This window comes from Ursus maritimus, unplaced genomic scaffold, assembly GCF_017311325.1.
Source record: "Ursus maritimus isolate PB19 unplaced genomic scaffold, ASM1731132v1 scaffold_15, whole genome shotgun sequence".
NCBI classification, from domain to species: Eukaryota; Metazoa; Chordata; class Mammalia; order Carnivora; family Ursidae; genus Ursus; species Ursus maritimus.
The window spans coordinates 1,146,732-1,174,010 of record NW_024423897.1 but is presented as its reverse complement, the minus strand read 5'-3'; the positions used below and the strand labels follow the sequence as shown (position 1 = coordinate 1,174,010).

The 27,279-nt window shown below is 46.3% G+C and overlaps 2 protein-coding genes and 1 non-coding gene across 4 annotated transcripts in view; 2 read left to right on the top strand and 1 right to left on the bottom strand.

Annotated features, from left to right (window-relative positions):
• Positions 1 to 4,398, top strand: part of SIMC1 (SUMO interacting motifs containing 1) — a 44,045-nt gene extending 39,647 nt beyond the window's left edge. The window contains exon 7 of the mRNA XM_008692694.2: positions 2,309 to 4,398. Within this exon, the coding sequence (XP_008690916.2) occupies positions 2,309 to 2,571 (263 nt within the window). The 3' untranslated portion in view covers positions 2,572 to 4,398. The remainder of the gene's footprint in view (positions 1 to 2,308) is intronic.
• On the bottom strand, positions 3,250 to 16,779 carry KIAA1191 (KIAA1191 ortholog). 2 transcript variants are annotated; one of them, XM_008692349.2, is made up of 9 exons: positions 16,545 to 16,779; positions 15,371 to 15,483; positions 15,018 to 15,104; positions 12,434 to 12,612; positions 9,266 to 9,392; positions 7,053 to 7,177; positions 5,117 to 5,223; positions 4,781 to 4,923; positions 3,250 to 4,670 (listed from the first exon to the last, which is right to left on the bottom strand). In XM_008692349.2, exons 3-9 carry the CDS (start codon positions 15,043 to 15,045, stop codon positions 4,462 to 4,464), a joined length of 918 nt encoding a protein of 305 aa, XP_008690571.1. In that variant the 5' UTR covers positions 15,046 to 15,104; positions 15,371 to 15,483; positions 16,545 to 16,779; the 3' UTR covers positions 3,250 to 4,461. The 2 variants fall into 2 exon arrangements, with proteins under 2 accessions (XP_008690571.1, XP_008690574.1); XM_008692352.2 differs by lacking the exon at positions 15,018 to 15,104.
• Positions 16,780 to 19,501: 2,722 nt separating this feature from the next.
• Positions 19,502 to 19,608, top strand: LOC121102808. The gene has a single exon (XR_005834926.1). It is a non-coding gene; the product is annotated as a U6 spliceosomal RNA (small nuclear RNA).
• The last annotated feature ends 7,671 nt before the right edge of the window (positions 19,609 to 27,279 follow it).

Below are 27,279 nucleotides of genomic sequence, written 5' to 3'. Positions count from 1 at the left end.
GAGCCTGCTTCTTCCTCTCCCACTCCCCCTGCTTGTGTTCCCTCTCTCACTGGCTATCTCTATCTCTGTCAAATAAATAAATAAAATCTTTAAAAAATAAAAAAATAAAAATAAATTTAAAAAAAAAACAAGTTTATTCTGTGTTTCCCAACTTTCTGGATACGATGTAGTTGAGTCGTAGAAACCCTGCTGGAAGAGTTGCCCTATCCGCACCCCCTAAACAGGGCGATGGAGAGAGGGGCGCCGTAGTGAATGCCGGCGCTATGGGGGTCCGCCTCCTCGGAGCTCTGCTCAAGCCGTTTGCTTTGTCCCTGACCTGCGCTCCTTTGCCTGGACTCCGTGTGCTTCCAGAATCCTACTGGGGCTCATCTGTGGATTTGGATGAGAGACCTTTATAACTTCTTTTACTTTTCCTCAATATTTTTATTTTTGGACCTACAGAGGGTTGAAAGAACAGTACAGTGAACACCCATTTACCTTTTATGTTGATTTACTGGCTGTTAACATTTTACCACATTTTGGTTTATCTATTCATCCACCTAAATACTTTTTTTTGAGAGTTGAGAGTAAGTTGCACCATCATAATCCTTCATGCCTATAAGTACTTCGGCCTAAGGATAAGGATATTCCCATGCATAGCACAATTCATTATCACACTCAACAAATTTATCCTTAATATTCTCTAACGTGTCCCAGGAATATCCTCTGTAGGTGGCTGGTTTTGTTTTGAGCCAGGCTCCAGATATCACACACTGTGTTTGGTTGTTGTATACTCTTTGGTCTCCTTTTACATAGCTCCCCCCCTTTCCTTGTCTTTCATAATACAGACATTTTTTTAAGAGCCCAGGCCAGTTATTTGGTAGAATATCCCATAACCGGGGTTGTCTCATTATTTCCTCATGATCAGAGTCCTCTTAAGTCCTGCTGGCCGGAACGCTGAATAGCTGAAGGAGTACACTCCTTCCCGGTACACGGCAGCAAGAGGCGACACTGTCCGTTTGGTCCCATTATTGGTGATGTTAAGTGTGATCATTTGGTTAAGGTCGTGTCTATCACATTTCCCCATTGCTCTGTTATTAGTTAAGTAATCCAGAGAATAAAACTTTGAGACTGTGAATATCCTATTCAGCCTTTCACTCAAGGGTTTGAGCACCCACTGATGGTTCTTACCTGAATCAGTCATGACAACAGTAGATTGAAAAGTGGTTACTTTCTAGTTCTACATTGCTTCTACATTTCTTAACTGGCCTTCTTCTGCAGAAAGGATCTTTCCCTTCTTCCTCCCTTCCTTTTTTATTTATTATGGACTCGGCCCTTTTTAAAATTTACTGTGTATAATCCATTTTTGTCATTATTTTTTATGATCATGACCAAAACGTAGCCAGCAAGAGGCCTCTTCACACTGACTTGTCCTTTTGACTTGTTCCTGTGTGTGTGTGTGTGTGTGTGTTCCCCACTCTATTTTTAAGCATTCCCTTACTTTCTTATAAAAGATGTTCCAGATTCACCTTGTAATTTCCTTGCCATGGTCCTAGAATTGGCCTTTCCTCCCAAAAAATTCGGGTTTCTCCTGGTTGGGAGTGGGGGAAAGCATTAAGAAATCAAGATCTGGGTGCCAAGCATACCGATTATTACTGGGGTACCTGCTTCTAGACCCTCTGACAACAGAGCTACTAAATGGCGTACTTTTTTTTAGAAATACAAGTTCATAGCAATACTTCAATTTCCAGTCCCTCAACATTCTTCCTCTCCTCCTATTCCGTAACTGAATCACTCTCCTCCCACAGCAAGAACACTTATTTTGAACATGGATATATTTATTTGGTCTATCATACAACATACACAAAATTGTTTCTTTTAACAGAATTACTACAATTGACCAGCACAACAACAATCTAAGAAACCAATTCAGTATTTCTTAGCAATTCTTTTTATACTTAGACTCAATCTCCCAGATATTAAAAATTCACGTGGGTCTTTTTCAAGTGGTTATATTAACTTGAAGTATAGTTGTTGCATTGTTTAATCTAGGGGCATTGCTTAAATCAACAAAGGGGAAAAACTAAGACAATTTTAATTTGTACGGTTTTAATATGCAAAACTTGAGGGCCAGAGAGAACCAAGAACAAAGGACCTTTTAGAAACCGAGTGACCACAGATACTCAAATGGCCTTTGACTTGTACTCCAGTAACCACCAGTCCAGTCCTTGCCCAGACCCTACCTACTAAACTTGGCCTTCATCTTCTTAAGTCATAAAGGAATAAAAAGCAGTTCAGAAGAGTTCAGCTGACTTTTTCCCTCTTGCAGAGCACTTACGGAGCTCAGTGATTGATCGGAAAGACTTAATCATCCAAAGGATTAAGCCCAAGCCCCAGCAAGGGGATGACATCACGGCAGTGGACGTGGAGAGGCAGATTGAGGCCTTCCGCAGCCGCCTGACCCAGATGCTGGGGGAGCCGCTGGCGCCCCAGCTCCAAGACAAAGTGCACTTGTTGAAGCTCCTGCTCTTCTATGCCGCGGACTTGAACCCTGACGCAGAGCCTTCCCCCGAGAACCGGAGCGGCCCCTGAGCTCCTTCCAAGCACGGAACACCAAGAATACCTCCTGAACTCCATCTCCGACCACTTGGAAGTTCTGAAAGTATCTGAAGTAGTGAAAAATCTTATAGGACCAAACCTATCGTATTTATCTGTAGGTTATAATGACTTTCTAACTCTTTAGTAAATATCTCTTTTTGATAGTCCATCCTAGCCTGTTCTCAAGTATGGCTTAAATATACAAGGTGTATATATTTTTTAATAAATTATTTATCTATACTTTTTTGGTACAGGTAATACTATATGCACTATATGTTTAACATTTCCATTCAATATGTGAAAAAAGAAGCCCTCTGCTGAACAAATCTGGGCATCAGTGTATGTCATTCAAGGTACTGACAACCTGTTTCAGAAGAGAAAGATCTACTCATTTCTCCCTGATGGAACACAAACACCCTATATCACGGCTGTTATGTTGCCTATGAATTTGACTTTGTGGCCAGTCTATTAAGATCTACTGTCATGGGGGTGGGGGGTAGAACAAAAGGATTGAGTGTTACAAATCATTTGATGTTAAAAGGATACAATAAAACGGCAATGGGTCTTCAAAATACCAAGTTTACCGCGCTGAGGTTCTATGACCGTGAGTAGGCAGGATGTAGGGACGACTCTTCAAAAGACCAAAAACAAAAAAGCTATCCACATTTGAGAAGCAGTTTAAGAAGTTTGTTTATTGTCAAAACAAATAAGAGATACAAGCATAACAGAAGACACAAATAAATTAATTTTTGTGATCATTTTAGACTCCAGGGCTTCTCTATGGAAAGGTCAGCTCAGCTCCTAATGTAGACATGATAGTATCCGAAACAAAAAACAGTGGGAATCTGAGACTGTGTTTAAGACGATGACTGAACACATACATGGTGAGGAGAAATAAAGTGGCTTCCTTAGTTCCTTTCCTCAGTAACTTATATATTTATAAAAGTAGGCAGCTCTTTCTGGGGGATGATAATTTCATATAGAAAAATTTAAAATTCTTCCACTTCCCAGAAAAAGAAAAATGTTTTATGCCTGGCCTGAACAAGAAAATCAAACTAGGGTGATGCTAGTTTCACATGAACCTCAAGGCTACCATCTAAATGTAGGTACCACCTTGTGTGTGCTTGAAAAAAGTTTAATATCCATTTATCTACACCAAACCAGTAGACTGAATTTTCTCCCTTAGGAAGTTTTCAACCCAATTGGAGGTAAATTAATTTGATTTTAAAAGTGCAAAATAGGATATGCAAGACTAGTGTTTGTTCTGTGACACATAAAAGCGAAGCACCCCTCCGACAGCACTGGCCAGAGGGGCTCTGGTAAGTGGCTGCAGGACGAAGTGACCCGTAAGGCTACCAAACGCAAGGACGCTCCAGTTTCAGCACAGGAAGGGGGGTCCCTGCCAAGTCCGGCTGCCGAACAATCTCAGGCCCCCCAGCTGACAAGCCTGGAGCACACAGAAGTGCACAAAGGGTCAGAGTCTCAAGTAGCTCGGGCGCGCCTCTCTTCCAGGCTTTGTCCACGCACATGGTTACAGTGGCAAAGAAATCAGGAAGCCTCAGTTCCGGAATAACACAAACGTTATTTACCCAGTAAGCAATGATCAAAGTTCTCGTCTAAGGTAAATGATACAAAAAGGAGTAATGAGGTCCCCCATACATCACTGCTGGGATTATTTAATTTAACTTTAAACCACACAAAATGGCTTCTTCCACACAAGGACAAGCTTTGCACTAACATTTCTCAAAAACCAATTATATCTCCAGCTCTAGCCTCGGTTTAAGAGATTAAAAAAAAAAAAACCTTTCCTATGTCAAAGCCAAGATAAAAGGGGAGTTGGGTATAAGATACCCTCTACCCAGAGTCCCTGGAATACAAAGAGCTCTAGAAGCCGGTGGGCGTGAGCACATTTAAGTCACGGGGTTTGAGATTATGGGTCCGTGGTGGTGGTTTCTTCCCTTCCACCACTGGGATGTCCATCTTGGGTGGCTTGAAGGTCACTGGATCTTCAGCCATTCGGGTGGCCTGGACACGGATCAGGTCCATTGGAGAAGGCTTCTGGGCTCCTCTGTAAGCCTGGGTGGCAAAGCCTCCTACAGAAGTAAACCAAAAAGCAAATTATTTCAAAATTAGTAGGCAGCCCCCAATATACATGGTAAAATGCCATTCACGTGGGGGTTTTGTTTTGAAGGAGCTGCCTTACCGGAATCAGACTTCTGGAGAGATCTTGGTCCAAAGAGGCTCCATTTATCTGCCAAGTTTCTGTCCTTGTCCCCACTTGCAGAATCCATGGTGCCAGGATTTGGGCCAGGTAAGGCTGTGGAAGAACCAGAAGTGAACCAGCCTCTGGAAGAGAAAGAATAAAACATATCATTATATCCCCTTCCTATGCATCTAGAAACGTCTCATGCCAACAGACTGGGAACTGTCAACTCCCCCTGCTCCCTCTGAAACCACAGGCTTACACTCCACTTTTGTATGCAGCACTAGCTTTTCTAGAAGCACACTGCAGCTCGGGAGGCTCACAGGAGAGGCTCACCTGGACTTTTGCTTAGGGGAGGAATGGGGGGTGCTGCTTGGGGTGGATTGGGCTGAGGCCGGCTGCTTCTCTTCTCTGGTTATCTCTCCACTCTGTAGCTTTAGTTTCTGTCCAGATAGGTAAGAAGAGAAACTTTTTAAAAATGAGAGCAAGTATAAAACAGCTGGTTTGGGTGTAAATAATTTGGTTCACAATTTAACTTCAGGCAAAAGGAAACACAGTAGGTAGAATAATTTTGGCTTATAGAACAGATATTCCTTTGACTTTGCCATACTAGACAAAATTCCTTCTTTAAGAGAATCCATTCGTTCTACAACATATCTCAAACAGCTCTGTCCTAAACACCACACTAGAGCTTTGACTTTCAGAAAAGGAATTTTCCCACACTTCCCCAGTAAGTGGAAGAACCAGAACTCAAGCTGTAGGCCAAGTTAAGTAGGGCCTTGAACTCTGAGGCTGCTTCTGCCAGGTACAAGGGCTGCCCTTCCAGGTGTCTCAAGGCACACTATTCCTCTCGGGCTAAATGCTTTCTCGGTGGCGTCTGTCCCCTGCTCTCCCCTTTTCCCTCCCACGGCCAGTCACTCTGGGTTCCCTGGGCATTGTAAACACACCTCTAAGATACAGACCAGCTGTCTAGGAGGGGAGAGACAAGCCTACTCCTCGGTTCTTCTGGATCAAGGCACCTCCACTGTCTCTGTGCTCGGGGTCCAGTAAGCCCAAGCTACATTCCAAACAAATGAGCATGTCTGCATGTTCTCAAACGCTCACCATCTCAATGTCTGGAAGCTGGCTTTCAGCCATCCTCATGTTCTGCTCGTGTGGCCAAGATGCAGAAAGTGGGCCAGAGTCAACTCCAGTGTTACAAAGAGTGAGCTGCTCAACGGAGGGATCCTGACTCACCCCTATCCCGGGGACTTCTCAAAGACTGACAGCAGCCCCTCTCCGGAACTATGTATCTTGTCTGAGAGGTTAAGCTGGTCACCAAGCCAACCTTGATCCCCTATGGCAGTGGTTTTTAAACTCAGGACGCGAGAATCATCGGCACGCTGTGAAGTGCGCACAGTCCGCAGCGTCTTCCGTCCTTGCCCACGGGCCACCACATGCAGATTACCGCACGCTCCTCTACAGTGTAGCGTGGTCCCCTCGTGAGCCCCTTCAGAAGCCGGGTTCTCAGACAACTTTCGAATGTGGGGGGAAAAAACACCAGGAAATAGGGAATCAGGAGACTTGAGTTCTAGTACTGTGACTGGTTCAATACATGACCTTGGACCTGTCTCTGCATTTATAGGATATAAAGAATAGTCTCTCCCTCCAAGGACTAACACAAAGATTGAGTGAACGCAAGGGCCTCAGAGGTCACGAGGCACTATTAAGTACCAACTGGTACTCCCGACAGAAAAGCCCTTGAAACTATGTCATTCATACGACTGTTCAGTCGTCACTAACCTTATCAAAAATTATTCTTCGCTCACTCCAATTTTAGAAATGAAAAGGCAGAAACATTTCAATTCTACACTTGACTTTACACGATGCTCCTTTCCCACTGAAGTGTCACCTCTGTAAAGACTGCCAATTCTCCTGTCCCTCCCAGTCGGTCACTCTGGTACACAAAGTACCTGCACTGTCCGCAACGTGCTCACACACACCACACGCGTAAGCTCAGGGTCTCAGCCGCGCCTCCTGCCCATAAGGAAACCAGGTGATACCCCCGCTTCATAGATGGGTAAGCAGAAACTACCAGGCTAACAGGTTGCTCTGGAGCTTTCAACCAGAAAGCGCCACCACGGTGGGACTGAACCAGTTCTGAACTGCTCGGCCAAATCTTTCCACTGCTCTCCACAGCCCCCAGCTAAAGGAGCCGGAACGTCTAAGCACAGCCACATGTCAGGCTCTGAGTGGGGAGGGCTTTGTTAAAGTTCCTAAGAAACGAGCTTACGTGGAGCGCTTCCGCCACTCGAAGGTACTTGGTCTCCTCGGTGGTAAGGCCCTTGTGGGGTGTGTAGCCAGCATCGCTCAGCCCTGCCTGCTGCTCAAAACGCTGAATGCTCTCCTGGGTCTGTTCTGGGAACAGAGGAGATGACAGTCATGCCCATCCCCCTCTCCCACCACAAACTGGGGGAGTTCAACACGGACATCCGCTGTCCTCCCCAGAAGCAAGAGACCGCACTGACCATCTGAGGACGGGGGGTCCCCCAGACAAGCACCACAGCAGTAACGCTGAACCTCGTACAAACGTTCTCTAATGAGAAGGAAGCCTTCCCTCACACCAAGCTAGGAACAGGTTACTCCTAAAGGGAGTGCTGGATAACCTCCAGGGAAACACTCCCTACCTCCCTTTTATCTGTACGCTGACATTTTCTTTGTATTTAGAAACGCAACATGGAGAAGGCAGCTGACATTCAGAAAAGTGCAAGTTCTCCGGGCGTAAAGCTTTCTCAGACCGACTCACACCCCCGTCATCCACACTCAGATTTCCACCAAAGAGAAACGGGCCACATTTAGGCTGGATGGCACCAACATACCAATTAGATCCAAACCATAGAGAACATGCCTTGAACTAGCCAAGGTCTACGGATCCCACGTTTCTCATGTATGAGATCTGGCATCACAGTGGCTGGCATAACAGACGGGCCGAACTCAGCGTTAGGTCAGTCTGACCTCACATGTCATCAGTAAGTCCGTTATTCTGCGGAATGACTGACAGCTGCATGTTTGCTTCAACTGCACCCACACTGCATAATACACCCCTTCATACAGGAATGTGGCAGCTGGGGCCCAAAAGCCTAGACACCAGATGTCCTTTATGACTTAATCATTCCCCTTCTAAGGAACTCTTTTATTATCGTTAGAAATAGAAGCAAAGGAAAAAAAATGCATAAAGATGTTTTCCAGTCTTACCAGGTAGCCACCTGAAAATGCAAAAAGCAGGAAAGGATTTAATGAATACCAGGGATTTTAAATGCAGTTATTGTTTTGTTTTTAAGACCAGAACAACAAAGTTCATGGCAGTATTAGTGAAGAAAAATAGAATGGTATGTCTACTCTACCTGTGATTATATAAAAATATGCTTACACGGGGAAGTGACTAGACCAGACAAGCGTCTGAGTGACACAGCACACCGCGCTGTCCAACACTCCGGACTGCTGACGAGCGGCCTTTCACTGAAGCAGTCACTACTGCGCTAAACGAGCTCTGACGAAGCTCTCGAACGCTGCCACGATACGTTCTCAAGCTGGCCAGATACAAGCAGTATTTGCTGATTCAAACAGTGCCTTTACGTGTGAATCAACAAAGAGCGCGAGTAAGAGTCTGGACTTTTGGTTCCTGGGTGAATTCTCCAGGAATTGCCCGAGACAAGCCGATGCCCTCCCGGAGCCGATAAACAAGAGCTTCCGACTTCAAAACTGAGCCAGCCAAAGAACCCCTCTGTGCTCTGCAGAGCTACTGCTGACGAGCGGAGCTGTGTACCCGACTTCCCACAGCGTCCAGAAGGCCCTCCAGAAGCAGCGAGTTCAGTTAACTTGCCGCCAGGTTTTAAAAGGGGGGGGGGAGGCAAGCTCTCTTGTTCCTGGTCTCATTAGAACCGCAAACCACACATTCTTAGGGCTAAAGATGCTTGAGGCACCAAACTTGCCTCAGGTCCAGAAAGAGAAACAACTCTGAGCCTTTCAATTAAAAAAAAGAAGAAAAAGAAGAAGGAGCACAGGGCAGGTGGGAGACGCCTTGGTGTGTCAGCTTCCCCAGCAGAGCCTGAGACCGTCACAGCGGCAGCTCCGAGCCACCGAGCGCAGGGGCCATCGAAACCTCCCTCGGCCCGCCAGCCGGGGTCCTCATTTCATGGAGAGGGCAACTCCCAGGAGTTAAGTCCCCTGCCCAAGGCCACACTGACGCGCATGGGAAAATAAGGCTGTCACCAGCAAAGCAGCAGAGCGGCCCGGAATTAACTGGGATGCTACTATCTGGCGCATCTTCCGCCTCAGCGGACCTTCAACAGCAGCGTCGGCAGCCACGCGGACAAGCGCCAGGCAGAGCGGGGACACGGCAGGCGAGGCGCGGGAGTCGGCGGACTCCCCCCGCCGCCAGCCTGCAGGAAGCCCCGACTCTCCCCACCCCTGCTGCCTTCTCCTCTGAGGATGAAAAGTGCTTACTTGTGATCAGAGAATTCATGATGACGTGCGTAGCTTTAGCCTTCACCACAGGGGCCTTGTCCACGCTGTCGGTGGCCGATGGCTGGGTCGCGGCAGGGGAGGAGACACTGGCCTCCCCTTCCTCCGCCTGTTCAAGAGAGGTAAGGAGGCGCTTGAGCAGGGCAGGGGACTCGCACAACCAAATTCACTCCTTTGGGGAAGAAGTCACTGCGATACCTTTCATCTGATACGTGAGGAAATATCTGAAGGGGGACTGGTTGTCTCTACCCAATTACACAGGTATTATCCGTGGTGACAACACACAGAGACATTATATGATAGCGTGAATTTGTCAAAGGGGAAAGGCAGAATTTGAAACTCCAAGGTCTACTACCTTCCCAGCCCGTCTGTGCAATGTTCCGTACTATCGGGTCCCTAAGAATGCAGAGCAAACACTTTCTACGAAGCCCCGACCCCGTACCAGGCACCATGCTGGCTTTTGCGTAATCACTGCATTTGCTAAGTGGTTCTCAAACTTTGCAGAGCATCACAATCCCACGGGAGGACTTGTCACACAGACTGCCAGCCCCACCCCAGAGCTGGTTCAGTGAGGGGGGCGCAGGGGGGCGGCTCAAGAACTCATGTTTCTAACGAATTCCCAGGTGATATAAATGCCACTAGTGCCCGAGACCACACTGTGATGCCCACTGCTCTAAAGGTTCACGTAACGGTCTTTTAAAACAAACCCCCCCCAAAATCTAAGTAGCTCCCAATCTTTCACATGAGAGAGCTCAGACATAGCACCCTCTGTAATCCAAACACCAGACACCATACTCAGGAGTAGCGAGGAGAAGAGAACTGTGTCTGTTCCGTTCTCTGCTTCTCCAAAGGGATTGAGGAGAAAGATGGTCCAAAAGGAGGACAGCAGAAGAAAGTACTGAAATGCTGCATCTCTGTTACGAAATAGGATTTACATCTTTTAGTCGTAACCCTACTCGAGTAAAAAGGATCTCTGCTTCCTTACTTGGAGCGTGGCCGACGCTTTGGACACGGAGAGTCCGGACAAATGAGAGAATGCGTGTAATGAGTCAAGCCAAGCTTTCCTTGGAGAGAGCAGCTGTTCCAAACTGTCAACTGTTCCAGCCGGGGCATGAGAGAAAACGGGAAGCCCACCCCTTGCCCAGTGGAGTATGCAGCAATGAAATGGGTGTGCCCCATGAAAGCACTATCAGAAGTCATGCTTGGGGGCACCTGGGTGGCTGAGTCGCTTCAGTGTCTGACTCTTGGTTTTGGCTCAGGTCATGATCTCGGGGGTCGTTGAGATCGAGCCCCAAGTCAAGCTCCATCAGCACCGAGTCTGCTTGAAAGATGCTATTCCTCTGCCCCTCCCCCACTCGTGCCTCTTTAAATAAAATCTTTGAAAAAAAGAAAAAAAAGAAGAAGCCATGATTGTTTTCTGCCCTTGTCCCTTCAGTCCACTGCTCTGGCCTTGCAGCTAGGCTGCTCGGCCCTTTCTCGCTAGCACTGCCTCTACTTTCTACGCTAAATGTTTTCTCTTCAACAAATGACTGGGTCGGATTTCAGTAGATAACTGATCCAGGGAATCCGCCCCCGGAGCTATAGGGGAGGCTTTCATAGAAAGAAGCTCTCTATTTTGAGAGCTTCATGGGGGAGGGCAGGGGGCCTCACTGGAAAGGAAGGATTAAATACAGCTCTACCAAGTGAAAGTTAAGCAAGGAGCCAGGAGTCACACTATCAGCCACACACCCAATGTGTCAAGCCTTTTAATCCTCTTCTATGTAATCTCCACAACACCTCCATGATATAAAGTATTCTCATCTCTCAGACGGAGACACTGTGACTCAGGGGTGCGGCTGTGTCCCCAAGGTCACTGCTAATACATAGACCCTTAGGGGATTCACACCCAGGTCCGCTTCAGCAGCTGCTCACTGTGTACTTCCCGCCACACCCTGAGCTGTTACAGGGCTCAAAGTTCAGTGAGACTAGTTGCACGTTAAATGGCCTCACCTGAACCTGGCAGGCCTAGTTTATTCAGGCAGGCTTGGGGGCTGGAGTCAGAAGCGAGGGAGACACAGCCCCTCCAGTCAGGAAGCATGTCTGCTACACGCTTGTGAGAACCTATGAAGCCAAACTGCACAGAAGGGCTGGAGAGCAGATCAAGGTGCAACTGGGGTGCGTGAATGGTGTGTGTGTGTGTGTGTGTGTGTGTGTGTGTGTGGTGGGCCTGAGGAAAGAGGCAGCTTTTTTTTTTTTTTTTAAGATTTTATTTATTTATTTTTGAGAGAGAGAAAGCATAAGCAGGGGAGTGGAAGGCAGAGGGAGAAGCAGGCTCCCCGCTGACCAGGGCGCCCTATGCAGGGCTCGATCCCAGGACCCTGTGGTCATGACCTTAGTCAAAGGCAGATGCTTAACCAACTGAGCCACCCAGGCGCCCGAAAGAGGCAGCTTTTAAGGAGGATGGCAGTGGGAAGAGGCATCTGAGGCAGGAGGAACAGCATGAGGAAAAGCACAGCATGTGTTCAGAAAAGAGCCAATTTTTCCCCCAATCACTCAATGAACATTTTTTTGGAATCCATTTGATGCCAGGTTGTTCTGCTAGATACTGCAGATGAGAGTACAAAATTGGCCCTGGCCCCTAACCTCAAAAAGCTAATGGGAGGTGATAAAATAACGCAGGGATTATGGCAGGGTCCGTGGTAAGGGGCGAGCTCAAAGGGAAAGGTGGTGGTCTTATCGGGAGGATGGAGAAAAATCATAGAAAAGATGTCTGAGCTAAGATTTAAAGGATACCATTTATCAGGCGGCTGGAGTGGGAAGAGGAGTGAGAGAACAGGATGGCAACCATGAACACTCCAGGCAATAAGCAGTGTGACACAAAGACTTAAGAGCATGAGATACCCATTAAGTGCAAGAGATCTTAAATAATTTGCATGGCTGGATCACGGGGCAGGGGGATGACACAGAAAAGTCTCAGGTAGAAGACATGGCCATGCTAGCTTGAATTCACAAGGGGAAAAAGGCCCACCAACTCCAGCTGAGGCCTGAAAACATACAGGGACTGGTGACTGCCCAGTTGTATGGGGGCCAGGAGCCGCTGAAGGCTTCTGGAGCAGAGGAAGGAAAACGAAGAGGTTGGGCTTGCCAGAAGCAGTCAGCGGAGTCAGATACCTTGTCGAGGTGCTCATACTTGCGCTCTGGAATCACTGGCTTCCAGGGGATGCTGCCCATGTCCGATGGAGGAGGAGTCATGGGTGTAGGGTCCTCGAGGGCATCATCATAGCTGAATGCCCGGCGGTACATCCCGATGGGCAGGGACATCTTGCCTAGAAGCCCACTAGGCTCAAGAGCTAAGAACAGAGATACCTGTCAGGATGGGTTCAGCAGCTGAACACGCTAATATTTTTAAATTCATCTCTAGGCAGGAAAGCTCTGAAACACTCTTATTCTGGGACAGTGCAATGGCTCATTCTGGAATAGCTAATCCACTCAAGGAAAAGCAATAGTACTAAGTCCTTTCTTTATGCCTGACACTTTGAATTCTCCACTTTACCCATTCAGAAGCCCTGATCCATTTTTATGGAGTAGAAAAACAAAGTTCAATTTAAATTGACTTGAGCAAGCTCATACAACTTCAAAGTACAGTTTGGAATCAAAATCCAAACCTATCTGATTTCAAAGCTTATCTTCTTTATGCCACAGAAGCCACCCCACACAATCACCCCACGGCTCTCAACTCCTACAGGACTGAAGATATGAAGTTCTTGCTCCCATTTTATAGATAAGGAAATTAAGGCCTAGAGGTAAAGTGATTTGCCAAAGCTCATACAGAAAGTAGCCAGCTGGGGCTCAACTGCGAATCTTCTGCCTTCCCTAACTCTGCCAAAAGAATTTAAAAAAAAAAAAAAACAACAACAACCAAGAGTGCTATTACAAGAAATATTTAAAACAATTTGCTGTCCAGTGTCACCTCTAGTTTCGAGTATTCTGTATGATTTAAACAGCAGAGCCAATTTCCGTCACAGAAACTGCTCCTAGCACACTGCCGGCTGATCCTGCCATTCCTGTTCACTGGAACGCACTGGCAGAACGACCACTGTGACGCAGGCACCCTATGTACTTCAAGGGCACTCTCAGTTCTGCCAGACCAGGGAGCAAAGTTCATTTTGTTTGCCTGTTCATCCTTTCGCAGCAGAACTGACGTCCAGATCCTGCCTTCAGCGTGATGCTTTCCAGTGTAAAATTACACCGTAACTATCTAAGACATCCACTGCAATGGCCGTAAGTTCCAAACCAGCAAAGACACTTCATTTAAACAGCAAGGGGAACAAGCAGCTATCATTATTATTACTATTAATAATAAGTACTAACAAATCCACAGAAATAAAGAATTGGTGGTTGGGATGGGACAGAGGAGTCACTACTAATGGATACAAGGTTTTCTTTCTGGGCTGATGCAATGTTCTGGAATTAGATGGTGGTGATGGTTGTACAACCATGCGAATACACAAACACCACCAAATTGTTCACTTTAATTGGGAATCTTATCGTATGCGTATGCTCTCGATTAAAATAAACACATAAGCAAACATAATCATTACCGAATACCCTCTCTCGTTGGGCAACTACATCCCTCCTCTTACCCGATCCTCATTAAGCAGATATTCTCATTTTCCAGCTCAGGAGACCGAGGCATAGGTCTTAAGTGACACCCAGCTAGCAAGGTGCGGACTGCGTAACAGATCTAAGCCAGTGCTCACACTCTACATGCAACACTCTGTGCTCCCCACGCTACAAAGCTTTAAGCTTATGAGCGCAACCCTATGGCCCAGATGGTTACAGGGAGTTTGTGGTAATCACAGCAACAGTGAAAGACAAACTAAAACACGAACTGATGATGTTAGAGACCAGAGATGGATACACATCAGGAGACATGGAAGAAACTCCTCTATTAATCCACTTAATTTGGGAGCAATTTCAAAACATCTTAAAGACTCCTCCCTGCAGCCATCCCAATAGTCCTTCTAAAAATAATAAAGTCAGCTAAAATTCAGTAGGAAATATACTCCTACAGAGAGAGACCAAAAAATTGTCTGAGCACGAAATAAACATTCATCACTAACTTTTAACTCACATTTTCACATATGTTTAATCTTCACAGCAACCTTGAGAGGCACTATCTCTTTACTGAGAATCAAAACTTGAGTGATTCATATTTAATTAAAAATCACTGGCCCTTCCCACTAGAACAGTCCTAGGAGGGATCAATAACTTTAGTACTCCAGAAAGTATTGCCCTAGGCAGGCCCAGGATTCATTAAATGTTGCTGTAAGCATTTTCCTAACTGCCCAAATTTAACCTGCCTTTAAATCAGGCTGGTGCCTGTTTGCCCAGACCTCCACTCTGCCCACCCCCAATCCCCTCCAAAAAGGGGAGTAAGTACAATCATCATTTTGGTACATATTAAAGAACTACAGAACTTATTCTGAATTCTTATTTGATATCTGTAGGAAAGTGACAAATTGGGCATACCTTTAAGTATGAAATGACTGTTCTCTTTCAATTTAGGGTTTGGGTTCATACCTGGCTGGATAGGTTAATAATATTTAAATGCTGCCAATGTATTAAGTTAAATACTTGCCTGGTAACAGAAAGTAATCATTAATATATGGTTGAGGAAAAAAAAAAAGTGGTTTCTGTTTAGCTTAAAACATTAAGGGCAAAGCAAGACTTTATCAAAAAGAATTAAGTTTACCAGGCACTTCTGGTTGTCTCGAAGCCATTGAAAGACTGGGATCCAGATGCTTTTTCTATATAGAATTCGGAGCTGAGTCCCTGCCACCTAATAAAAATAACAAAGGGCATTTTCTTACAGTGAACACCAACGAATAGCTCCAGTGCTGTTCTTCCGACAGGCACACAGTTTTATGGCTTGTTTACAAGGTTGAAGCACACATAAAAGAGCCAACGGGTGACAAACATGCCAAAGGAGATTAAAAAAAATTTTTTTTTAAAGGAGAAAAAAATTTTTTAAAGGTCTCACCTGTGACTGATCTTAACACCTGTGATATGACAAAGACACTATACGTGGTGAAAAGGTCACCTTACCAGAGTGAAATGATGTGACGATTATGCTGACAGAGAGGTATTAATGAGGAACATTGTCCAGCTGCTGCAAATTAGCAAAGCTGCTTGGGAAGAGTCCATCCATTTCAGAGGTTCTAAGAATAACAAACATCCAGCATTGGTAGAGCCCTTCAGAGTCTGCCAAACACCTTCCTGTACGTTCCGTATTCCCCACAACCTTGTAAGAGTGATTATACACATTTTTAAGTAAGTTAGGGCCTACTTAACCAACAGTAAGGGGCTATTTACCATACGGGTAAACTCATTCTTTGTTGCTAACACTAATACTCATGAAGGGTTTTATACCACACTTATCCTGGGTTTTAACCCTTGCAGCAACTCTGCAAAGCAGGCATTGTTTATCCCCTAAAATTTTAGAAGGAGGAAACGAAAAATCAGATGTGTTTATGTGATTTGTCCAAGGTCACAGGTAAGTGGCCCATCTGCAAAGCAGGCAGCTTCACCTCCTTTTTCAGGGGAATTAAAACAAAGCCCTGAAAAAGCCAAATCATTTGCGTTTCAACTTGCCACACTGCCCCTCTACCTGATTAAGTTCGGGGGACAACTAGTCAGTTCTTCATTAAAGAGCATCGCAGAAACCAAAGTTCAGCCATCCTCCGGGTCCAGGAAGCATTCCGACCCACATACATCCTTTCCACTTCCCCTTCCCTTTCCCTGTTCCCGCTCCCCCGCAGAGCTCGCGCAGCTCCTTCACGGGATGCGGAACAAAGCCACCAGGATCTGAAAGGCCAGGTCTGACCCAACCCTCCCCCTCACCCCGCGAGACTAAGGAAAAGGAGATTAAGGCCGGGGCCTGGCACAAGCCGAAGGTCCTCGGAGAGTAGGGCACGGCGGAGGCAGGGGGGTGAGGGCAAGGAGTGGGGGTCCCAGCCTAGGCCAGTCTGAGGAAGCCGAAGCGAGGCCAGGTGCAAGGGATGCAGGGGACCATCAGAGAGAAGTCCCACTGGGAGATCCCAGAAGGAGGGGTAAGAGAGGCAAGGGGCAGTCGGGCCGAGCTCTGCGTCTGGAGAGGGGAGAAGGGAAAGGGACTGAGAGGCCCGGGGCCAGCGCCTTGGTGGAGAAGCCAGAGGCGAACCCCTCCGGGTGCGCGAAGGACGCAGCCCCAAGAAGGTCCAGGCCCGGTCCGTCTGGTTACCTGTTCTTCCGCCGCCGCGGGGCTGCCTGCGGCCCGAGCTCCGGCACTAAAGAGGCTCTAAGGACCCACGTCTCACGAGACGCTGTGGCGCAGTAGGCACCCAAGCCATCGTGTGAGCGGCGTTATGCCCGTGGCGACAACGAAGGCCCCGGGCACCAACCAGGGAACACTGGCCGCCGGGCCGGCCGGCAGCCTTCCTGTAAAGCCTTCCGAGGTCTCGTCGCATCATGCGAGACTTGGCCCGAGAGGCTCTCACGGCATGCTGGGAGCTGTAGTCCACGGTCACAAAGGCTCCACTACTATAGCTGCAGGACGCGTCGGGGGACCGCAGTTCCGAGTGCGGAACCAGCCATCTCCCCGAGGAAAAGCCACCCTTTACCACCCTCCTGTGCCCTGGACTATGACAGGCTGAGGAAGACGGAGATGGCATTGGAAAGTGACACCCTCAAACCCGTTTCGCGGAGGTGAAGTTGGGGCCCAGAGAGACGAGAAATCGCTTGACTAATAAGAGGTGAAGCGAGCAGGCTCCCCCTTCCAGAAACAGCTGGGTTAGTCAGGGTTCATAGTAACAGCACAACCGAGGAGCACCTGCTCTCCCCTCGGTAAGGTGGCCCTAATAGCATTTCCCTTTTACACTAAGGAAAGTGACACTTGGAGAGGTGCCAGCTCAAATGTCACATCCTGAAGGAAGATTTCCCTTTTTTCCCAAATGTGTTTACAAATATGACAAAACAACAAAGTTAAGAAAGTCAAAGAAGATGAAAAAAAAAATCTATCCCCGTTTCTACCCAAGTCCAAAGCTTGCCATCAAGGCTCATCTCAGGGGGACTGTGAAGACTGAGGGTGGATCTCACATTTAGATTCTGCATGTGATGTTTGCTGGGCCTACTGGCAGACCCCGACAGGCTTCGCTCCTGCAACTGTAAACTTTGAGTGCCATAACCAAACCACGGTGCTTGAGCGTGCCACGAATTCAAGTCTCTTATGAATTCTATGATTGGCTTCTGAATAGCACAGTTACATTGCAGTGTGATTTTTGTGTGCTAAAAGTGTTACTTTGGGGTCGCCTGGGTGGCTCAGTGGGTTAAGCAGCAAGTCTGGATTTGGGATCAGGTCATGCTCTCAGGATCGTGGGATCAAGCCTCATATCTGCTCTGTCCTGAGTGCAGAGTCTGTTTGTCCCTCTCCCTCTGTTCCTCCCACCCCGCTCACTCTCTCACTCTGTCTCAAATAAATAAATAAAATCTTTCTAAAAAAACAAAAATAAAAGTGTTATGTTGTTAATTTGGAACTTTTAAAATATGCTATAATTTTTTATATTCTGCAGAAGCAAAGCTGACACCTTGCCCTCCTCCATCAAGAGAGGACAGGCTACACAGCACATTTCAGTCAAGGCGGGAGAAACAGGACTTTGCACCCTTATATACATGATAAGCATCAGTGTGTTTTTATCACCAAATAAAACTAAAGTCTTTCCTGGCTCTCTGACTAGAACAACTTTACCCCTGACTTTAGTAGTACAAATTTCCAAACCTATGGCATTATGGTGATCATCGTCACGTAAGAAAATTGCTGTTTCCCACAAAAAACAGACTAAACTTTTAACCTTCACAATCTTATGGGGTTTTCCCCTTCAAATGCGTGTTGTATTTTTTACTGAGGAGCACATTATTTTAAAGCCTGGTGTCCCTCAGAAGCCTTCTTTGGAAGTAAACCACTTTTCGAAAGGGTCTGGTTGCATAGCTGAGGATTCAGTCAAAACTGAATCCACAAGGCCCAAGAAGGGTACGTTTTGAGCTGTTTGAGCTCAGGCCATCTTTTGTAGGTCCTGGAGTGGATGGATTTCTTGTAGCAATAAAGGTTCCCCTTCATCCCCCTTTGCGCTTTTCTCCGACTCTGGTTTTGGTTCATAGCCAAGACTGCTTCCACTTCTATGCACAGCCACTTCATTCCCCAGGCGTGGCAGCATCATCGGGAAGTTGGTCCTTGAGATCTGACTGTATGGTTAAGTGTCTGGGGGCAGACAACAGTCAACGGTCCCTGTATGGTTGCCTTTTAATGTATGTTTATAACATACACTCACTATGAAACTAATAATCTAACTGCTTTTGTCTCGGAATTGCGTTTTTGCACTCACTTGGGCATTTCATACTTTAACAAATTTGGAGCCTCAAAAATTGGAATTGACCAGTATCTCTCTTGCACCCACCCCGGATGGCCCAAAGCTACTTCATGGGGGAGGAGGCAGGCAGCAGGATCAAATTCTGCCTACCTGCCTTCCTCTGGTCATCTGCCCTCTCTGGCCAGTCCAAGCCCTCAGAAAGGCCCACTCCTTAGAGAGACTTGCCAACATCCTCAAACACCCATCATCAGCAGACAGGAACTTGTTTACTGAGAAGGGAGCAAGTGGGGCATTTGCATTTCTGGGGTTTCTAGACGGAGCTCTATCTGGAAGCCTGCTCCACCGATCATCATGGATGAGGCACTCCCACTGCCCACTCAGCAGCAGAGCAAACTAGCACTCTCAAGGGGACCTTGGCAAAGGCACCTCAGCCAGGAAATGGCAGAGTTGAAATTCAAGCCCAGGGCTCAATGCCCCGCCGATAGTTTGGCTGCCGGCTGTCCTTGGCCTCAGCTCCTCCACTTTTAATATCTTAGGGGCAAGAGGGTTGAAGGCACATTCCCACAGAGAAAAAAAAAACTAGAAGTAACATCTCCCTCTAGTGGTGAGGGAGAAAGATTTTACTGAAGAGACGAAAGGATGTTGGGTCAACTGCCAGACTGTTCTTAGACACCAACTTCACCAGCCTGATATTACAGGTGGCGCAACTAAGGTACAGAGAATAGAAGGAACCGGGCCAATGTCACACAGTTAGTCTGGGGGTAGTTAATTAAATAGAAAATGTGTTCCTGTGTCTTGGCATGATGCTCAGAGCTTGGGATACCCCGGGGAGGATGTGCTCACTTCGGCAGCACACATATTAAAATTGGAATGATACAGAGGAGAGTAAAGTGGCCCCTGCACAAGGGATACATCGGGAAGGAGGACACAGTCCCTGACTAATATGGGCTGAACTGTATCCTCCCAAAAGGCGTATGTTGAAGTCCCAAACCCCAGGGACTCGGAACAGAACAGTATTTGGAGATAAAGTCTTTAAAGGATAATTAAAATAAGGCTGGTGTCCTTCTGAGGAGAGGCAGAAACCCCAGGGTTGCACACACGCATAGAGGAAAGGCCATGTGAGGACACAGTGAGAAGGCAATTGACTGCGAGCCTGAGAGAGAGGACTCAAAGGACACCAAACCTGCCACCGTCTTGATCTTAGACTTCTAGACTCCGGGACTGTGAAAAACTAAATGTCTGTTGTTTAAATCACCCAGTCTATGCTACTTTTTATGGCAACTCTAGCAAACTAACACGAGGAAACAGACAATGCCCGGATGGTTATGAATAACTACAATCAAATGTCATGAAGCAATAGCACCGGGCGCCATATCACAGAAGGACTGACTCTGGAAGGTCAGGGGAGGCGGCCCAGAGAAGTACAAGTCATACCGGCAAATAAGTAGATGGGAGAGGGTGCTCCAAGCAGGGCACCAAGGTAAGAGCAAAGACGCAAAGACAGGAGAAAGCTTGTGTCGGAAGAACTGAGAGAAAGTACAGCTGGGGGTGGGATCTTTGAGGTTGGCAGAGCCCCCATTTGGTTGGGCTTTATGGGCCAAGGTACAGGGTTTGGTCTTTTCCCTGAAAGCCAACAGGGCAAGGGGCCATCTCAAAGTAGACAGAGTGTGAACACTCTGATGTCAGCCTTTGGTGGGGAAGGGACGGGACAGTTAGAAAGGTTAGTTGCAATGGGCCCTGGTGTGATTTTGTTAGGCTAGGTTTTGTTAGGCTAGAATGCTTTATCTGGATGGCAGAAGTCAGTGCATGTAAATGCAGTTGGGAAGAATCAAGCAGAGAGGGGGGTGCGGAAGATGTGAGTGAGTGAGGGGTTGAGAGCCCGGAGGGGCAGCAAGGGGCATCTGGCATTCAATAAACTACCTAAGGCCTATGAGCTTTCCAGGGACCTACAAAAAAATCTCTGAGTGCAAAAAGTAAAATCATTGCCTCCAAAATTTTTTTTACACCATGAATAATCAAAATTAATGTTTAATTAAGTGCCGGCACAACAGATTATGCTGTCAACTTCCTTTATGACAATATTTAATGTTCAAAATAGCATTTACATTTGAAAGCAATTTGGGAGTTAGATTTTTCTTACCTTTTTTTTTTTTTAAAGATTTATTTATTTATTTATTTGACAGAGAGAGAGACAGCCAGTGAGAGAGGGAACACAAGCAGGGGGAGTGGGAGAGGAAGAAGCAGGCTACCAGTGGAGGAGTCTGATGTGGGGCTTGATCCCGCAACGCCAGGATCGCGCCCTGAGCCAAAGGCAGACGCTTAACGACTGCACCACCCAGGCGCCCCGATTTTTCTTACCTTAAAATAAATCCCAAGTAGGAGCGCCTGGGTGGTGCAGTCGGTTGAGCTTCTGCCTTTGGCTCAGGTCATGACCCCAGGGTCCTGAAATTGAGCCCCAAGTAGAGCCCCACCTCAGGCTCCCTCTGCTGTTCTCTCTCCCTCTGCCACAATCTCTCTCTCTCTTTCTCTCTCTCTAGCTTATACTCCCTCTCTCAAGTAAATAAATAAAATCCTTTTAAAAATAAATAAATAAATAAATCTCAAGCAGTGCCTTAGTGCTCCCCTCCCCAGAAAAACCACAGCCAATCACAAGTTAGACAAGCTACCTGCAGCTAAATAATTAAAGCAATTTTTTAGAAAATTACTTAAGATTTTTACAGCAAAAATATATATTTAATATAGGAAGTGAGTACATCTAAATATGTTTGGTATGGTACGTGGTGGAGCCTTCTAAAGACAGACTAGGACCAGAGGAGATCTAAAAACCAGCATGGGGGCAGGGCGGGCCAGACCATGTGACACACGAGGAACAGGCCTGGAAGAGGAAGAAGTTCTCAGGAGATTTGGTGGAGGAAGATCGGCAAGCCCCACTCTGATGGCTTTCTTGTTGTCTGTGAAGTAGGAGATGAGGTTGTTTCTTCTGTCTGTGAGCCGAGAGGGGGAGGAACGGTGACAGGCAAAGAGAGAGGCGCATGGGGAAACTTTGAAATTGCTGTTTGAGAGAGTGGAAGAGTAGAAACTACCAGGAAAGTGTGGAGGACCCAGTCGAGGGTGTTCACCAGAAGTCAATGTTTGTGCCAATCTGCCCTGTTGTGTGTCTCCTGCAACGCAGTTTAGCAATCTGGAAGCAGGCCTAGACGGGGGTTTGTTGGATTCACCCAGGAGTGGGGTTCAATAGAGCGCGCAGGACGAAGGGTCGAAGTACGGAAGGAAGTTGACATCTTTTGAGTGCCTGCATCATGCACAGGGATAGACACTTTCACACGCCTTACCTCAATCATAAGGATCATTTTATCAGTTAGGATGCATTTAACCACAAGCAAGAGAAAAATTCGACACTGGCGTAAGGATATTTGTTTCCTTACCAGAGAGTCTGGAGGAAAGTATATGTAGGATTGGTTGGGAAGCTTCGTGATAGCGAGGATCCAGGCTCTTTCCTTCCCCCACTCCGCCCTCCCTCAGCAAGTTAGCTTTCATTGCAGGCTTACACCTCAGGTCTGCACTACGGCCGCCCCAGCTCACAAAGCATAGCTTCCTTGCATGACAGCTCTCACTTCGAGAAGGGAGAAAAATACTTCCCAGAAAACCGGCAGTCCTCTACCTGTATCTCCTGGGCCAGAACTGAGCCAGATGCCTATACCTTAACCAACACTGACCAAGGGGAATTGGAAGGCTTCAGTTATCTTGGCTTTATTTATTTTTTAAAGTTTTATTTATTTAAGTAATCTTTACACCCCACGTGGGCTTGAACTCATGACCCCAACATCAAGAGTTGCATGCTCTTCTGAGTGAGCCAGCCACGTGCCCCTAGCTTAGTTTTAAATTATGACTCCTCCTGGGGGCTTGGCACATGCCAAATAAATACAACTGGGGTTCTGTTAGCAAGAAAAACAGGAATGTCTGTTGGGTAGGCCACCACCAGTGTCTGTCACAATCATTACCATCCATTTTACAGTGGAAGAAAGAGGCTCAGGAAGGTTATGCAACGTGATAAAGGTCATAGACCTAGTAAGTGGTGGGTCCAGAATTTAAGACCAGATCTTTCCAATACTACTATGCTTTGTCCTTTTTAGGTCTTGCTGACTCCAAGACAGTTTTCTTTGCATATAACAATGGCTCCCAACCAGGATTTGAGGACACAAGGGGTCCCTGGAGGCAGTAAAGAGGTGGGAGTAGGGGAAGAGGGAAACTCCTGGGTATTCACTCATTTCCAGGAACTTAACAGAAGTCATATATTCCTAATGAGACCACAGAAACAGTTCCCAAACTGAATTTAATGTTAAGAATCCAAACATAATCCAAGCAAGAACGATCAACAGATGCTAACTTGTGAAACAGGCTATTCAAGCAATCTCAAGTATCGCCTCATAGATTACTTATCAGTCAGAAAGAGGAAAGGGTATCTTGAAAATGAAGCAATCTGTTGGACACCCCTTCTAACCAAGTGATCACACTCGCATCATCAATACTAAGACAGGCTGATGTTTATGTGCCCTTGGCGTGATGCCCTTACACACCTCACTCAAGTAACATCCCTACCAAAAACATGTTAACACAAATCTAATCGTAAGGAAACAATCAGACAAATCCAAATTATGGACTGTCCACAAATGACGGCCCAGACTCTTGCAAAATGTCAATGTCATAAAAGACCCCCCTCACCCTAAAAAAGACTAAAACTGTTCTAGTTTCAGGAATACCAAAGTGTCAGAGCAGCTAAATACAACACATGATATTTGACTGAATCATGGGTTTTCTGTTTAAAAAATCAGCTATATGGGGTACCTGGAGGGCTCAGTCAGTTGAGTGCAGACCGTTGGTTTCAGCTCAGGTCCTGTCTCAGAGTCGTGTGCTCGAGCCCCAGGACAGGGTCTGCACTCAGCGCAGAGTCTGCTTGTCCCTCTCCCCGTCCCCTGCCCCACCGCCCCTCACAGGTACACACGCACACACTCTCCCTCTCTCTCTAAAATAAATAAATAAAATCTTTAAAAAAAAACAGCTATAAAGGATAGTATTGAGGAAATCTGAATACTGACTGTGTATTAGACAATCGTATCGCATCAACGTTAAAACTCCTGTGTGTCACATTGGTACTGTGGGTATGTAAGAGCGTGTTCGTATTAGGGACCTTCTGACACATTTGGAACTAAAATGCTGTGATGTTTGCAACTAATTTTCAAAGAATTTGTGTGTATTTTTGTGTTTCCGTGTGTGTGCCCCACACATGTACATACATATGAAGAAAGAGATAAACAGATAAACCAATAAGGCAAAATGGTAACGGTTTGTGAATCTAGATGAAGGATTTACAAGTGTTCACTAATTTTCTTCTGCAGGTTTGAAATTTTTTGAAAGAAAAAAATTGGGAAAAATGCAAATGTGAAGTGCTTTAGTCAGAATTCATTAGGTTAAAAAGAGAGAAACTCAACTCCGTCAGCTTAGCTCACAGAATCCTTCTTGAATACCTGAAACCAGAGGCTCAACTGTTCTCATCTTTCACGTTACTTCATTCTCTCTGTGTCTGTAAGGAACATGAATGCTGATAGCTGTCCAGCTTTATTTCTGCCGAGAAGGGTATGGCTATTTCTCAAATCCAGTTTGAAAGCCTCAAAGGCTTGCCCTGGCTTAGATCAGTGCTCCCTCCCACTGCGATCAATCATCTGTGGTCAGGAGCATGTAACATTAGAAAATGTCAGCCTCCCTAGGAATCTCTGGGACAGAAGAAGCATTCCCTAGGAAAAGGGGGAGGTGAGAGAAGAACAGGAGATGTCAGCACACAGCAGATGTAATCAGTACCTCCCCAACAAGGATTGATGACTACTGAAGGGACAGGAATTGTGCTAGGTGCTGGAGGCACAGCAATGACTCAGTCCCGGCCCTCGGGCACAGAGGAGACAGGCAATGAACTGCTACTCATCCAGACTGCTAATTAAACACATGGGAAAAGGATATGAACAATCACAGAAGAAAACTGGTGAATGCATAAAACAGATAAAAAGTTGCTCATCCTCACTCCAAATGGGAAAAATGCCAATAAACAAAGAGATGTAAGTTCATTTCTGTCAGATTTACGAAAGATTTTACGTTTGATAATATGTATGTTGGCAAAAATACGGGGAAATAGAGACTCGATATGTTTTTATAATGGATTTTAAATTAGGACAATCATTTTGGAGAGCAAATTGCAATATTAACTTTAAAGATGCACAAAGAGAATGACTCAGCAATTCCACTCCCCAGGATATATTTTATTTTTTTAAAGACTTTTTTAAAGATTTTATTCATTTATTGGAGAGAGAGAAAGAGCAAGGGCACATGAGCAGGGGAGGGGCAGAGGGAGAGGGAGAAGCAGACTCCCTGCTGAGAAAGGAGCCTGACGTGGGGCTCGGTCCCAGAACCCTGGGGTCATGAGACAAAGGCAGATGTTTAACAACTGAGCCACCCAGGCGCCCCTCCCCAGGATACACTTTAGAAAAGTTCTCCCGAATGTGCTCAAGGAGATGCCTACCACAACCCTTCACTGCATCACTGTTTGTGAGAGCAAAAATGTGGTCAGCCCAGCCATTCCAATGACAGAAGAATAAAAAAGTAAACTGTGATATATTCATGCAAGGGAATACTACACAACATTAGAAATGAATGAACTACATCTCCACGTATCAACATGGTTAATCTCAAAAACATCATGTTGGAGTAAAAAAAGATAACAGTATGTTACCTGTAGAGGCCACATTTTTTTCTAAAGATTTATTTATTTATTTATTTATTTTGAGAGATTGAGAGCACCCAAGCGTGAGTGCTGGGTGAGAGGCAGAGGGTGAGGGAGAGAATCTCAAGCAGACTCCACACTGAGTATGGAGCACGGAGCCCCACGTGGGGCCAATCCCATGACCCTGAGATCCTGAACTGAGCCAAAATCAAGAGTCAGATGCTCAACGGCACTGAGCCACCCGGGTGGCCCTGTAGAGGCCAGTTTTAGGCAACCGGTTTGAGCAATGGGAACGCGAACAAGGCAAAAGGGCCCACAGTGACCACCAAGCTAATACAAAGAGGCTCATCAAGTGACCCACTCAAAACAGCCACAGGCCCTAACTGACCAATTACAACCAGGCACAGTTCCAAAGATTACCAAAAAAGGGAAAATGCCATACGGTCCCTTACTTCTTCACTTCACCCTATAACTATAGCCCCTCAAGACCACCTCTTGGCAGACAGTCTGTCCTTTGCTGTCCTGTCTGCTGCTCCCTTGCAGTGTATTCAATAAATTTTTATCTCTTTTGTTCTGTCTTGGGTGTATTCTTTCACTGCCCACGCTGGCCCCCATCCAGTCACAATGTGCCACACTACCATTTATGTATATTATTAAACCAAAAAAAAGTTCTGATATGCATAAATGGGAATGATACACATCAACTTAAGGATAATGGGTATCTCTGGACATAGGAATAGCATCTTAGTTATGCTTGAAATATTTTTAATAAAAAATATAGTGAAATGCTAGTTTTCAAGTTTTGGTCAATACATGGGTATCTGAACCTATTTGTTTGACATAGTTAATAATTTTAAAAACATTAAGATGTTTTAAAATGATGACTAACCCAAGAGCTCGTCTATGTCTGTGAAAATGAAACATCCTAAAATCCAAATCAGGACACATATGAGAGACTTCAAAGCCAATCCCTTGAGTGTCCCTTCTTTTTCAGAAGAAAAGTTGGATAAAATGAGTGGAACTAGATTCCAGGGTCTGTACAGGGAGATACAAGATATTAAGAGCATGGTTTTCAAGACACAAAGACCTGGTTCAAATCATAGCTGCCTCGTTTAGTCACTATATGATCTTGGAGAAACCACCTCTTCTCTCAAGTTTATTTTCTCTTTTATGAGACAGAGGTAAGCTGACCGGATGGCAGAGAGCACAAGCCAGCCCCAGACCGGGGGATACCTGAGAATCGAAGGGAAGCTGGCAGATCAAAGAGACCAGCCCTGTGGCCATCAGCAAAGGGCTGGGCTTGGGTGTGGGCAATGGCAACCCAGAGCAGAAGACAGAGCTCTAAGAAGGGAATCAGGCCCTGTTGGTTTTGGGACAGAGGTACCCTTTCTTCTTCCCCACCTTGCCCCGGGCAGACCTTGGCCAGTCCTATCATCGTTGCCACAGGCTGAGAAGGCACTGGCGGGGGGGGGGGGTGTCAATAACAAACTCCAGTGCAGTGAGCAGCCTGCACCTTAGCAGCCTCTTCCTCTGCTCCTTTCCCCTCTCCCTGTACCCTAAGCACTAAGTTATAGCAACGGGGGTGGCAGCTTCCAGGAAGAGTCTTACCTGGGCCGAGAGAGGTACAGAAAGGTTCTCCAGGGATGCAGCTGTCTGCTCAGGACAGTACCAACCAGGGGTGCAGACTGTACACCAGAGCGTCTCCTTCCCAACTCACCAGGAATACACTACACTTGGGCTATGCCACCTCCCCCAGGCACCTAGTCCTGGCCCCAAGGAAAGAGGAGCTCACAGGGGCAGATAAGAGATGCCTGAGGGGCACACACCCAACAAGAGAAAAAGAC